Genomic DNA, 15,988 nt, shown 5'->3' with positions numbered 1-15,988 from the left:
GAAAAAAACAGTGGGAATTTGAACACAGGCAACCTCACTATGGAAGCCATGCCCTTTTAACTACGCTTAAAGGTCTTGCATGTAAGATGCTGGTACATCATTATGGTGAAAATGTATTTGCAGGACAAAACCATTCACCTTTTCATTCTTAAACATCAGTGTTTTATGAGTTAGTCTCGAATTTGTACAAGGCAAAAATATGTTAGGACATATATACCATGATAAATTACAGAAATATTTCATCTTGAGTTACCAATTTTAAAAGCAGATACTGAAAGTAAATATGATTTATATTCCCTAGTGATTCCTCTGTACATCAGTGACTAATCGAATCTCGGAGACAGAGTTTTGGGTGAAGTAGAAAGAATCGCTTTATTGCTTTGCCAGGCAAAGGGGGACACAACAGGCTCATGCTCTGAAAAGCTATGTGTCCCAACCTGGGAGGATTTGGTGAGGAGTTTTATAGCAATGATTCAAAGGTGGGGTTGCTGATAAGATTAGGGTGTGTGCAGGCCCTGCACTCCTTTAATCTGGCCAGGTGATATCCTAATCTTGATGAGCTTCTCTGGTTCCTTTAATCTGGCCTCAGGTGGTATCTTGGCTGCTCTTCCTTTGTCTCTGTATCCCCCTCCCTTCCCTGATTAGCAACTGCTCAAATCTGCCCTTTGAGGAGTTGTTGTGGAGTTGTGGAGGCTGGAAGCTGTTCCCTACAAACAAGAAACAAGGAACACGGAAAGGCTTCCGTGCCCAGAAGCCCCACAGGGTCCCACTCGATTTCACTACTTTTTGTTCTCAGTTCTCCAGGCCTTTTCTAATCCCCTAGACTTTGCTCATTTTTATTCACTTGACATGACTTGGGGGGCTGCTAATGCCTCCTGGCCTTTCAAATCTCAGTTTATAACTATTGCTTTAGGGAAGCTTTCCCTACACTCATCTGTTTTATGACTTGGGCTCCCACACAAAACACCACACATGGGGTGGCCTACACAATAGAAATGGATTTGCTTTTAGTTCTAGAGGCCAGAAGTGCAAGATCAGGGTGGGTGATCTTCCTGGCTCTTTTTTTTTAATGCAATTTTTAAAAATTGAAGTATAGTTGATTTGCAATGTTGTGTTAGTTTCAGGTGTACAGCAAAGTGATTCAGCTATACATATGAATCTATTCTTTTTCAGATTCTTTTCCATTATAGGTTATTACAGGATATTGAATATAGTTCCCTGTACGATACAGGACGGCCTTGTTTGTTATCTATTTTATATACAGTCGTATGTGTATATGTTACTCCCAAACTCCTAATTTATCCCTCCCCCAACCTTTCTACTTTGGTAACTATAAGTTTGTTTTCTATGTCTGAATTTATTTTTTTTTGCTGTACACAGGCCTCTCACTGTTGTGGCCTCCCCCATTGCGGAGCACAGGCTCCGGACTCACAGGCCCAGCCGCTCTGCGGCATGTGGGATCCTCCCGGACCAGGGCACAAACCCGCATCCACCGCTTCGGCAGGCGGACTCCCAACCACTGCGCCACCAGGGAAGCCCTCTATTTCTCTTTTGAAATAAGTTCATTTGTACCATTTTTGTCTTTCTCTGTCTGGCTTACTTTACTTAGTATGATAATTCCTGGCTCTTAAATCATTGCCTTATCACTGTGTGCTCACGTGGTCTTTTGTCATATGTGTGCATGTGGAGAAAGAGGGATTTCCCTCTTCCTCCTTTTATAAAGCCACCAATCATATAGGATTAGTACGCCATCCTTACGACCTTATTTAACCTTCATCACAGTCTAAAAGCCCTACCTCCAAACAGGATCCCATGAGGGTTAAGGCTTCAATATATGAATTTGGGAGGAATACAATTTAGTCCATAGCATCACCCTATACATTTCTATAGCACTTTCTCCTTTCTTAGAATGTATAGCAATCACCTGTTTTCCTACCTGTGCCTCATTAGACATGAGTGTCCTCAGGCCAGACCACATGACTATGTCACCATTGTATCCCTGGCCCAGTCCCAGGCGTTACATGGCCATGTGAAACAGAGCAGGACCCTGTGGGGCTCCTGGGCATGGAAGGCTTTCTGTCCCCCATCTCTTGTTTGTAGGGAATAGACTCCAGCCTCCATGACCTTCCCTGAGTTCCAAAGGACAGGTTCAAACAGTTGCTAATCAGGGTAGGGAGGGGGATATAGAGACAAGGGAGGAGCAGTCAAGAAACAATAGTGCAGCCTTGGGGCAGGGTCACCTTAAGAGATACACATAACAATGTCTTTGAGCTCTTTACAGAACTAAAACTCCCAATAAATGGGATATGTCAGCATTCTTCATTCCAGAGAAGACTCCCCTAAGGCCAGATTAAAGGAACCAGAGAAGCTCATCAAGAGGCCAGATTAAAGGAGTGTAGGCCCTGCACACACCCTAACCTTATCAGCAACCCCACCTTTGAATCATTGCTATAAAACTCCTCACTAAATCCTCCCAAGTTGGGACACATAGTTTTTCAGGGCATAAGCCTGTTGTGTCCACCTTTGCCTGGCAAAGCAATAAAGCTATTTTTTTCTACTTCATCCAAAACTCTGTCTCTGAGATTCGATTTGGCACCAGTACATAGAGACCAAGTTTTCAGCATCACATGTGCTCAAAGCTGGTCGAATGAACAAGGGGCAGAAAGAAGTTCCTATTCTGCCCCTTCACCAGGTCTACCAGGAAATGCTATAATTACCAGGAGTAAGTTGGTCAGGTCTAACAAATATCTGGGGCTTTGCTGGAGACAGAACATCAAAACAAGCCTTAAGCTAATTCAGCTGCTTAATGTATGGGCTTCAGTCGCCTCCAAGGTTCTCATCAAAGTCACAGAAGGACACGTCATCAGTTAAGCTAAACTCTGATTACCAGCCATTCCTGGGCCAGGAAGCAGATGCTGTACCCATCTAGGTGAGGAGCACCCAACCCAATTTCTAAGTTCTTATTTCATATGAATCAGTGATTTAAAAATAAGGTAAATAATTTAATAAATTATACCCATTGAATAAATGACCAGGTCAAATGGATAATATACTCAAGAATCAGTTAAAATTAAGTATAAAAAAAGACACTGCATTCAGGCCTGTTCAAAACTTTATTGTACTTTGAATAATAAGCAAAGTAACAAAATTTAGAGCATGATAAAGATGGAATATCTCAAATTATGTTCCTTACAAAAGCATTAAGTACAGTACACAAAGACTGTTTATAATATTTTAAAGTCTGCTAAAAATATCAAGACATCCTAGGATTTGTGGAGTTACCTTTCCTGTCAACTAGAGCATTGATTCCCACTAGCTTTGCTACAATAAAAGTTAACATATATGAATGTACACATGTAATAACTGAAATGGAAAATGAAGGCATGCAACAAACATTCCAATTACTAAGCAAGTATGAAGAAGAAAGTCTTTTTGGTATTTCTGATCTTACCATTCCTTTGAACATATCAACCAGGTCCAGTGAAACTTTTTTTCCAGAATGTTCAGAGGTGATATTCAAAACACTGAACAACCCCAACAGTCCATCACCACTGTCTGGTAAGCACAGACACTGGAGTAAGGGCTGATAGTGCAATAGGGTCTGTTCCCAAACTGAATATCAGCCCTGATCTCATCTCCCATGTCCAGATGCACGTTTGGACTAATGTAGAAGTGTGAGCTATGAGCTATGAAACATGAAATTCACACACACAGGAAGTTGAACTCAAATACTCTGCTGCATGGAGGCTGAATGTGAAATTTTTCACAGTGACTGAAACTGACTGGCTGACAGGCAATGGTGTTTTTTTATATTTGACTTTGACTAAAATGAATGGACTTACAAGAAACCCTTGAGATTTAGTTAATGCTACTAATCTAAAGGCTCTGAAGAACTGAGGAGCCTTTAAAATCGGTATATGTGACCTTTTCTATATTTTTCATTAAGGAAAGAAACAATAATAAAAACACCGAGGTACATGAGTTTCTTTTCAAGGGATTACTGTTGTTATCTTCCTGAGATGCAAAGACCACAAAAGAAGAGCACCATGCCTAGGCTGCTGAATGAGGCATCAGACACTAATAGTTTGGTCCTTTTCTAAAGGGATCTCTTCTGACAATGACACTAAAACACAGTGATGGATCACAGATGCCCGGGGGTCCTGGCTGCCCTTGGATTCCAGGTTTTCCGTGGTCTCCGTCTTTGCCGGGGAGACCTGGGTCTCCCGGAGGACCTTCTTTGCTTATTCCAGGGGGGCCCTCTGGACCTAGGATGGGACATTAGCAATACATGAACAGATGAGTTTGGTTTTGTTGTTGACACAGTTGAATCCTCAAAACATGTAAACTGGTAAAAAGACTCCCTTGAAACTTTTACGTATTTGCACTAAGGTGAAAAGAGGAGGTATCCTCTTGCTAATTCTATACACCTTCCATTTTGAAAAGAACTACCCAAAAGTAATTTTTGTAAAACTAGGCCAAGCTATGTTAATATGCAATCATGCTGCGGCTGAAGATACAGAGCTAACATTCTAATATTTCAATTTGTGGATTGTCCAAACTATTTCTTCCTCTCAGCTTATCTCTTGCCAATATTATTATAAATTGCCAAAATTATTATAAATATATCAGTAAGCTAAAACTCTAATAAAGCCACTTTTGTGCCATATTTGTAGTCAAAATGACTATTTCCATTATATACATATATATATATTTTTTTTAGTTTCCACAAGGAAACACATTGTCATTACCATAGTATACTAGTAATCAATACACAGAGGTATTATAACACTAATTTGTGAACCATAACTTAGTTCAATTAGCATGTTCAAAAAAAGAAAAATTAACTCAAGATATTGGCCTTTTAAAGTTGATGACCCAAAATAACAAAAACAAAATATTTAGGTTTAGGGATGGAGCAGAGTGGACTGGGCACTTTCTACCACTAATACTTCCTGCTACTACTACTACTAAACATTTAATCAGCACTAAGCTACAATTGTAGGTATTGTTCAAAATGCTTTACATACAAAGTATTAAATCATTTGATCCACCCAAAAGCCTTGAGCAGTAATAACATCTAAAATAATAATGATAGTACACATTTACTGAAAACATAACTTTTTCATGCACTGTTCTGATAGCATGACATGTATTAATTCATTTAATCTTCCACCAATGTCATGATGCAAAAGACATCTCATCACTATTTTACAAATGAGGAAACTGACACACGGATAAGTTAAATAATGCAGCTAGCAGAGGCTGGCTTACAAGTCTATCTCAGCATTATTCTGCTTCCCTGAGAATCATAAAGATTAAAGGTGATATACACTAGGTAAGCCTGGGCGACTTGGAACCATCTGAGAACTATTCTAAGGAGTGGTATTCTAAGCAGTCTAAATGATAAGTGAGAGAGAATCCTGAATGATTAATGGATATAATATAGGATAAAACTTCTAGTAGTTAGAGCTCAATGTGTTGAATGTGAATCACTCAAAAAAGGAAACGAAAGTCTTGGTTTCAAATCTTTGGACAGAGATTTATGATGATTTTCTTAACGTAAAATGTGCAGCAACACTTATGAGCATCATCAGTTCATACCTGGGGGACCAGGAGGACCTTGTACTCCAGGGTACCCAAGCCCTTGGCTCCCCTTTGCCCCATTTCGTCCTGGTAAGCCTGCAGAGTGTCAGAGAGGGGAGTAAGCTTACTTTTCCCATAAAATCACTTCCTCCTAGATTGTTTCTTTCAAAGCTGTTAATACACACATTAAAAGAAAAATAAATCTTTAAAAATTAGCCAGCCACCTATTTATTATTATTAACAGGACACAGAATTTTTGAAGCGAAACTTTATAAAATGATCAGTGGTCTAGCAAAACTTAATGAAGATTAAATATTAAGAAAGGAAAATGGTTTGGAATTATTAGCTCTTTTTGTTACTCATAGTTGTTCTTTTATTACTTTGATGAAACATCTAAATTGTTCCTATAATATTAAATTAAAAGGAAAGAATTATCAACCAACATTTCACATAAATATTCAAAAACAAAGAGCAGTAAGTTGTGGGCTATTAGGAAGTTTGGTCGCAAAACATCATTTTTCTTATAGAAATTTATAGAAAACAATTTTGAATATGGTTACAGAAGTAACCAAAGTCAAAATAAAGGAAATGGTGTCTGTGACGTTCTATTTAAAGACCTAATTAGACTCAAGCAAAATTTCTAAGTACATTGTCAACATTTTCTGATTTACAGGTTCACATGCTTCATAACGTTGACCTCTCTCTTGACTTTAGGATATTCTTTCATGAAATAGAATGACTGTTCTTTAACTCAGTTGACAAATTATTTAAAGACTTAGGGATAGAAAAATTTTTTGTCTTCAAGAAAACAAACAGGAACTCTTGCCTGTTAAATAACTTTAGGATGTGAATACAAAAAATACCCTTTTCTGTTATTTATTTGCTTACACATACAAACTAAGTACCTTTTAATCCTTTGGCACCTGGGCGTCCCGGAGCTCCCATTAATCCAGGAACACCATCTCTTCCTGGCAAACCAGGGAATCCTCGGGGACCTTCTGGGCCCATGGGACCAGGTGGCCCAGGAATACCAGGAGAGCCACGCTGGGACTGGCAGTGATCACAACTCTGAATTCTTCCACTTTGAAGTAAGACAGGTAGCTGGGCTTAAAAGCAAAGAAACCCCATCCCTTATGTTTAAATGGTAAATGGGCATTAATAATATCACTCATATTTTTTCTAAATTTACAGATACATATCTCTTGGCCAATAATTTCACTTCTAGAAATGTAACTATGGAAATATCCATTGCTCTGTGCAATAATTTTATTGTGGCAATTGCTTCAAGTAAGGGAAAAAAGGAAGTGCCCCTCTAAAAGAAACTGGTAAATTAAATTATAGATGTCATATTATGAATAAAATTACCAGAATTATGTCAGGGAAGAAAATTTAATCAATAGTGAAATAATGATAAATTGCTTTATTAAAAAGATTACAAAGGGTACATATAATATTTTACCTTTATAAAAATACTTATCTGGAAAATAAAAACAAGAGGTTGATAAATGTCCTTTATTTTCTTCATCCTACTTATATATTTTATAATTTCTACAAAGAATTTGTATTACTTTTGAAATTTGAAAGTTATCAAAATCTCTATGTTGGAGACTTACCTCTTAATACATCAGTGCAAACTTGTCGAATAAACTGTTCTGAAAATTCTCTCCCCTGCATCAAATTATTAAGGGTTATAACATTGACATACCAAGTAAAAAGCAACAGAAATATGAAAACTGTGAAAGAAGCAGAATACATACGGGCTTCCCATCTAGTCCTGGGGGTCCCTGAGGACCTGCTTCCCCGGGTTGCCCCTGGGGACCCGTAGGCCCCATCAGACCATTCACTCCAGATTCTCCTTTGGGTCCAGTGGCACCTCTGGCACCAGGCTCTCCCTTTTCACCTCTCTAAAAACAAAAGAAATCTTCAAAAGTTCTATTTAAATATTTCAGGAGGTATAAATGCATCATAAAAGTCTTAAGGATATGGATATGAAAATATATAAACATATATCTAAGTTATATAGGAAATTGTTGGGAAACACTGTAATTGATCAGGAAGGAAATTTCATATTATATTAAACTGTCATTTATCCATCCATCCAACCCTACAAATAACCACTACCTAGTACATATATTGATTAAGCAATATGCATAGTGCCAGAGATACAGTGATGAACGTGACACAGTCTTGTCCCCAAGGAGTTTAAATCCTAGAGAGATAGATGTAGAAATACATAATATTCTTCATTGAGAAACATGCAGAAAAACTTAGCTCCTAATTTAGAAGAAGAATCAATATTACTGGCAAATATGTAACATTTCATACCTAATTCAGTGAATCTACATATTCTGAAAATCTCTATTTAGGAACTACTAAAGAACATGAAAGATATTTTCTGTTTGTGATGTCAATAGCTAGATTTATACAGTATTAAAAATCAAGCCATGAGGACTGAACAGACAGCATAATACATGAAGAAACATACCTCTCCTTTTGTACCATGATGGCCTTGAATTCCCTTTGAAAATTAATAGGGAAAAAATAAATAAATAAGTAAATGTGCAAGCTACAGTACTAGCAATGTGGCATGCACCCTTTACCACACATTTAATCAAACTTTAATTTTCAGTTTGGATCTATGTTCATCGGTGATATTGGCATGTAGTTTTCTTTCTTTGTAACATCTTTATCTGGTTTTGGTATCAGGGTGATGGTGGCCTTGTAGAGTGAGTTTGGGAGTGTTCCTCCCTCTGCTATATTTGTAGTGAGGTGGATGGACCTAGAGACTGTCATACAGAGTGAAGTAAGTCAGAAAGAGAAAAACAAATACTGTATGCTAACACATATATATGGAATCTAAGAAAAAAGAAATGCTCATGAAGAACCTAGGGGCAAGACAGGAATAAAGACGCAGACCTACTAGAGAATGGACTTGAGTATGTGGGGAGGGGGAAGGGTAAGCTGGGACAAAGTGAGAGAGTGGCATGGACATATATACATTACCAAACGTAAAATAGATAGCTAGTGGGAAGCAGCCACATAGCACAGGGAGATCAGCTCGGTGCTTTGTGACCACCTAGAAGGGTGGGATAGGAGGGTGGGAGGGGGAAACAAGAGGGAAGAGATATGGGGATATATGTATATGTATAGCTGATTCACTTTGTTATAAAGCAGAAACTAACACACCATTGTAAAGCAATTATACTCCAATAAAGATGTATAAAAAAAATCGATCAGCAAGTAAAACACTCTCTGTAAGGCCATTCTTTAAATATGGAAGTTTCTGAAGAAATGCAGGGGTTTCTACCAGACAGAATATTACAAATGGAGCCAGAGTAAGAGGAAAGATAAAATAGTAAGCTCTCTGGACTAGAACCAAATGAGAGCTAAAACTGAAAACAGCTGTCATCTGAGAATCCACTAAGATGATTTCATGAGGGAAACATTCGCTTGGACCCCATTCACAATGTGAACGCCAGAAAAATCACACACGTGCAGCCCTTGGTAGGACGACAGTTAACTAGGACTTTGTTTACTTTGAGAGATTGGGACAACTATTCAGCTGTTGAGAGGCAATGGCTGTCCTGCTCCCCCACCCCATCCCGCCCCCTGCCATTCTCCCTGTAGACTCAGTTCCTGGTGGTGGAAAACGCAGCTTCCAATACACCCAGGACAGAAGCTTTCTAGGGAACCCAAATCCTGCCTTGGGGGAGCAGACTTCCTCTTTTCCTTGAGAAGTGAGATAAAAGAAAACAAGTTAGGGGAAACTTGCAGAGAGTGTCATCTGTCAATCAGTGAGCTAACCAAGTTGTGAACTCAAAATCCAAAGAAAATATCCTTCTATCAGAGAGTTACTGTGAATAACAATTTGGGGTAAAAGGCCTGGGTTGTGGAGGGTGATGGATGAAGGGGTGAGGGTCCTCCTATGAGTAGAGCTGTTTAAAGATGCTGTGTGATTAACTCAGGGAAACAGAGCAGGTCAGAGGGGAATAGGGACAGAGCTGATTGTCACCCAGTGGTGTGAGTGGAGTGAAGGGACAGGAAAATGAAGACCTTTTGTATTGCACATAACTGTACGCAGGCAAACTCTGTCCATTTCTCCTTTCAGTGATTCTTGCTCTGAAGTTCACTTCTAAGTTCTCAACTTTTTGACATGTAACACTCACCCTCCATATTACACAACCTTGGGGCCATGTGCTTTCAAAGACTGCCCCCCACACCAATGGTCTCCCCCATTCCTCCAAGTGAGGGACGCAGAGACCCCTGTCCTTGGAGACATCACCTCACAGTTTTATCCCCCTACCTCCAGAGTCAGTGTAATCACTGAATCTTTCTCCCACCCACACTCCCTAAGCAGTTGGATGCTTTCCTTTTTTTTTTCTTTTTTTTGTGGTATGCGGGCCTCCCACTGCTGTGGCCTCTCTTGTTGCAGAGTACAGGCTCCGGACGCGCAGGCTCAGCAGCCATGGCTCACAGGCCTAGCCGCTCCGCGGCATGTGGGATCTTCCCGGACCGGGGCACGAACCCGTGTCCCCTGCATTGGCAGGCAGACTCTCAACCACTGCGCCACCAGGGAAGCCCAGCTGGATGCTTTTATTTGTCCAATATGGCTCTGACTGAACCTACATGCCACTTGGCAATCTCACCGAAACATGGCTTCATGAGGAGAGTTTAGTCAAGGAAGAAGCAAGGCAATCTTATTATGTATCTACTGCACAACACAGTTCTTCAAGATGGCATTTTAATTCATCTCTAGTGTAGTAAATTATATCTTTGAACAAACTAGAGGGAAACAAGGACATTCCTTCACTATGTATGGCCTCAACTACTCACATTTCAAGGAGAAAATCAAAACTCAACAGTAGGTACAGAGATGCTGCCATGTATGGCTGCCTTGGGCCAATACTACTCCAAGAAATGGGTGGAACTGTCTACATTTAGTCATTTACTTGGTCAGAAGAAAGCATTGAAAATCAAGTTTCACAGCCACTGAGAGTATCAGCATGGGAAAATGAAAATATAAATCAAAAGATTAAAGTTGTGATCACCATCACCACTAGAATTCTCATCCCTGGGCAGTTAGAATGCACTTAGAATGCAGGCTACATCTCCCCTTCTCCCCACCCATTTTTATTTGCAAGTAACCCTCTCTCAGGGGGTTCATTATGTGATTCATTATTTCATTTTCCATAAAAAAAAATACCTGTGGCCCTGGAATCCCTGGTCTTCCATTCTCTCCCTTTTGACCCTTTAAAATTGAATAAATGTTATTCATTAGTTTGCACACATATGATGCAATCACATATACAACACAAACTATGTACTGTGCTGTCATCTAGAAGAAAGGTCACAAGAGCAGTGATGCAAATATGTAAAATGATGTAAGAGAAGAAAAAAAGAAGTGAGAGGAACGTCAACCTAATCTTACAGCTAAAATGGATAAAGACAAGGAACGAACTACTGACTTTGGGGAACATGTAAATAATGTTAGACAGTTGAGGATGTTCTGCTGAGTCCGTGTTCACAGCATGAAAATAATTTAAAAATCCAGTGGCTGTGGTCATTTTCTTAATTTCAATGACATTATTCATGTTCAGTGTTGATTATACACATGGAGGGCAAGAAGATCACTTGAAGGACATTTTTAAACTAAAAATATACTGTAAAATACATTTTGAATGAAAATCTTTAAATTAGGACAAATAGAGAAAAACTAAAGATATAAACACATTTGTCCATTCAATTAATATTTTGGGACATCCTCCTTGTATAAGACATTGGGCCAGACCCTGAAACTCTACTATTTCTTCCTTATGTTGAACAGGATAATTAGCAGTTTCTAGCAAAACATACACCTAGATACACAATCAATTAAAGATCTAGTGACTGAAATTGTAAATCACTCCTGCATAGAGGTTTTTTCATTTACTACTTACATCAATGAATTCCCAGGGGCCCTATTTGCTGTAGGGACACTGTTGCAGTGTCCCCATGTTGCCTTCAAGTTGCTTACTGTGTGGTGCAAAAGCTAAGCAATTAATCTCTTTAATAAGCAGTTAAATTCTAAATTTCAAAGTGCTAAGATACTAAACCTTAACTGTTCTCAACACATAAACAAACTAACGTGACATGATAAAGGTGTTAGCTAACCTTACAGTAGTAATCATATTGCAATATATAAATTGCACCTTGTACACCTTAAACTTACACAATGGTATATGTTAATTATATCACCTTAAACTTGTACACCTTAAACTCGTACACCTTAAACTTACACCTTGTACACCTTAAACTTATACATTATTATATATTAACATTGTGCCCTGTATACCTTAAACTTATACAATGTTATATGTTAATTATATCAATAAAAATATATACAACTAAATTCTATTGGAATTCTATTAAAAAAAGAATAATGAAAATACTGTCGATAAGGATGCAGTGTATAATTATATATCTGGAATGGATACTACTGGGACATACGGTGGGGCATCTGATAAAGAGGGTAGGAAAAATGACTCCACCTTGAGTGCAGCCCTCAGGGATGTGTAAGTGGTACCCACTTCGAGAAGACGGGGGTGTGGCAGGGAGAGAAGACACAGGACAGAGGTGTATAATTTCTTCCAGCTAAAGCAGCAGGGCAGGAGCAGATAATAGTGGGTAGACTGGCAAAGAGATAAGACTAAAGAAGATTCAGTCCAACAAGGAGGCACTTTATGGGCTGGATTTTATCTTGAAATGTGTGTGGAGCATCACTGAAGGACTCCTAAGCAGTTGTGTAACTTAGTTACTGATGCTGGTAAAAGTGTGGGGGGAAGGGGTAGACTGAACTCAAGGAGACCAGTTAGGATATTACAGTCACCCAGGACCCATGACAAGAAATGGTCAGGACAGTGGGCTGGCGGGAAGGGGCTTAGTTCAAGTTTCATTGTCTGAAACAGTGTTCAGACTGTGACCTTAGCAGATTTTGATGCTATTATTACCTAAATTTGAAATTTCCTTTTATGCCACCAGATATTCTGGAGCTTTCAAAGTTCTGCGAATTTTGCAAAGTGTTTTACGTAGCAAGACTCAGCCACTATAGCTGAACTTTTTTTTTTTTTTTTGGCCACACCGCACAGCACGTGGGGATCTTAGTTCCCGACCAGGGATAAAACCTGTGCTCCCTGCATTGGGAGCACAGATTCTTAACCACTGGACCATCAGGGAAGCCCCTATAGCTGAGCTTTGTAATCTTAAAAACATCATTAAAGTACTGTCTGGACACTTGATTTGTAATTGATGATTGGAAAAGTCTTACATTTCTAGAACTTAAAAGACTGAAAGACCAACAGATATAGTTTATTCCTGATCAGTGTCACTGATTCAGCCAGCGGCGTCCTACTCACGGGTCAGGCTTCAGTTAATGAAAAAATCATCTGAGGGCCACTCGGACTGAGGTGAAACTGTCCTTATCTCCCAAAGCTGTAGCACAGTTCTCCTCTTTGCCTTTGTTGCTAAGCCACCCAAAACCAAACGTCCTTCTAAATCTCCCTAGATTTCCTCAGCCTGATCTAATTTTCTGGTATAACTCTCCTTCTGTTTATTAGTTTGAATATGTTTTATATACAGTGTTAACAGTTTCTTATCAAATTTATTTATGCCATAAGCCATGTCAAATCATTTGTGGAAACCAACACACCATAAAATATGTAAATAAATATATATTACAAGCATGTGATAAAATCCGTATGTTATTTTGTTGAATCGCTTGGTTCCCAAGTTTCCTACAATAGTGGTGTAGTGACAAATGTTAAAGTTAGATTTGATGTGTTTTGAGAAATTTAGTAAAATGAGAAAGCTGGGATTTAACAGATATTGACGGTAAAACAGGAAGGAGCTGGAAAAGCCATGTAAGAATTAAAAAGAATGAAGCCCTGAGTTTTTTTGCCAAGCCAAAAAAATAAAATAAGCCAGTAACATACCTGAATGCCCTTTTCGCCTTGATTTCCTTTGTCCCCCTGCAAAAAGGCCATCTAATATGTATCATAATGTCATATATTCTGTATCCTTTCAAATAAACATGCTTTTCTTCTGCCAAGAAAAATATATGGTCTCATGCAAATTCGACAAGTGCCTTATAAACAAAAGTTGACTCCAACATGATATTTGAGAAGAGAGTAAAAACACATTATGTCAAGATGATGTTCTAAATGAATACTTTCTTGTGCTCTTACATTCAAAAGAAAATTAACTACAATTTCTATTTTATAAGGAAGAAGAAAACTTTTCTATATTGATCACAATCTGAAGTTAAACAAAGAGAGGACTATATTTTGACAAATCTCGTTTTATGAAATCAAACTGAAAAGTCTTCTACTATTAAGCTAATAATGCCCACAAATTTATAGGAAAAAATGAAATAAAACAATGTTGAAAAAGTATTTTAGAAAACATACGCTTCAAAAATTAACTTTTGGGGGGAAATTCATATTCCATAATATTGTTTCCTGGAATTTCTCAGCTAGAAGAGATGTTTGAAACCAACTAGTTCAGTGTCTTTGTTCTTATAATGTACCCACAGATCAGGAAAGGTAAGCATTTGCCCAAGGTTGAACTTGGACGCTCTTTCCAAATTTCCTTTCTACCATGCTATCCAAACATAAACAGTAGAGTTTTATGTTTACAGCGAATAAAATACAGATTTTCTTTTAACTGGCAGGTTTCTGAACAAGGAATCTCTAAATCCAAACATATTCACAGTAGTTTACTTAATATTCACTGATGGTCTAACACTTAATTGCTGCTGTGAGGGTCATTCCTGTATCAGCAAGTACTGCCTGCCGCTCATCAGAGCAAAAGGGATCACACTAGGTACAGTAATCTAGGGGCTGAGCAGATAATACATGAGGGATAGAAAAAATGAAATGGTAGAAAAACTGAAAGAGCAAGGAATACAAAGATGGAGACATAACAGTTTGTATCCTTTGCAGAAAAAAAGCCAACACATCCACTCTTAACCTGAACTGTATATATCTGCAGGGGCATGGACTTCTCTGACAGGTGGGCAGTCAGTTCTTGCTCAAAGACTTCAAGCCAACAATAATATTTGTATAGATACAGCTCAGAGTTCTTTACTTAACAGGAGAGAGAGAGAACCCAAAGTGATGCTGTTTTATCTCACCAAAACATTTTATATGAATATATATGTTTTGTATTTTAAACTCCTTAAATTAATTTTAAGTGAACTATTATGTAATATAATTGTTTCACAGATAGGAATGCCATGGTCAAGCATTCTGGCTGTAATTTTTATTGTTTCAGACTTTTGCCCCAGTTTTGGTAAGAGTGATATTCATATTTTGGTAAGAGTGCCTCACATGGAATACTTTCCCTAAAAAGTTCTTGACACATCTGGATTGACCACAGAACAATCTGAATTTACAACATATTATTTAATTGTACGTTTATATTTTTTGATCTGTCTCTTCGAAGATCCTCATCTAGGAGACAGTACCTATGCAGGGACATGAAAGGTGCCACAGCTCTTAGCATGAGGTTGAACACATTATATGTACACCAAATACATAGGTCAGCTCATCACTGAATGCATAATTGGCCCTTCTACACTATGTGCACAAAAAGAAAACTTACATGGTAATAGCTGATTAACATTGAATTATATGTCCTAAATATCATACCTTTTTCCCTTGAATTCCAGGTAAACCCAGGTATCCTGGTTCTCCTGGCAGACCCACTGCTCCTGGTTCTCCCTAAGTAACACAGAATTCACATGAAGATCACAGGCTTACTGCTTGTGAAAAACCCCACTGTTTTTATCTCTATATACATCTCAAATTTAAAACTGATAGTTAAAAATTGTGTTAGAGTTATTACTATAGAAACAGTAAAGAATAGTAAAGTTCACTGAAGTCCCAATAAAACTTCTTATATTTTTTCCTATCTTTGCTAGTTAAGAAATCCTGAGATCATATCATATTTTAAAATTTTATAAACATTTGGTATTTTTATTATATTTATAATGTCAACAATAAATAATAAAGCAGTGAAAGTAATAAACACAGGTATCTCTCTTTGTATTTATTAATACTTTCCCATCCTCTTGAAATTGCTTTTTCTCATAATCCTCCTTTAAAAAGACTTATTTTATTGTTACAAAACTGGTAAGTAAATAGAAGTAATAAAATTATTGAAAATCTCATTACCCACTATTTTTATTTGGTTATATACTTTTCCCTCTACCTCTCACAAACACATATACAACTTAGATACTAAAACGTGCTGTGTATGCATAACTTAAGTAAACATAATCATTTACTTCAAAATATATTAATATTTTGAGTTCTTTATATGCCATTATGTTTTTTTAAATTTTAAATTACAGAATAGTATTCAACTATAT

General features: G+C 37.9%; 1 protein-coding gene across 5 annotated transcripts in view; it reads right to left on the bottom strand.

The window, feature by feature from the left end:
• Positions 1–3,104: 3,104 nt before the first annotated feature.
• COL21A1 (collagen type XXI alpha 1 chain) overlaps positions 3,105–15,988 on the bottom strand; it is a 186,018-nt gene continuing 173,134 nt past the window's right edge. For 4 of the 5 annotated variants that reach the window (XM_060308278.2, XM_060308277.1, XM_070046683.1 and 1 more), the window contains 9 exons: positions 15,267–15,338; positions 13,551–13,601; positions 10,787–10,831; positions 8,069–8,101; positions 7,341–7,487; positions 7,197–7,251; positions 6,489–6,689; positions 5,602–5,679; positions 3,105–4,265 (listed from right to left, as the gene is read on the bottom strand). In XM_060308278.2, the coding sequence (XP_060164261.1) occupies positions 4,078–4,265; positions 5,602–5,679; positions 6,489–6,689; positions 7,197–7,251; positions 7,341–7,487; positions 8,069–8,101; positions 10,787–10,831; positions 13,551–13,601; positions 15,267–15,338 (870 nt within the window). In that variant the 3' untranslated portion in view covers positions 3,105–4,077. The remainder of the gene's footprint in view (positions 4,266–5,601; positions 5,680–6,488; positions 6,690–7,196; positions 7,252–7,340; positions 7,488–8,068; positions 8,102–10,786; positions 10,832–13,550; positions 13,602–15,266; positions 15,339–15,988) is intronic. The other variant, XM_070046682.1, reaches the window with a different exon arrangement.

The sequence above is a fragment of the Globicephala melas genome, chromosome 11 (genome assembly GCF_963455315.2).
Source record: "Globicephala melas chromosome 11, mGloMel1.2, whole genome shotgun sequence".
Classification (NCBI taxonomy): Eukaryota; Metazoa; Chordata; class Mammalia; order Artiodactyla; family Delphinidae; genus Globicephala; species Globicephala melas.
This window is presented reverse-complemented; position numbering and strand designations above follow the sequence as displayed.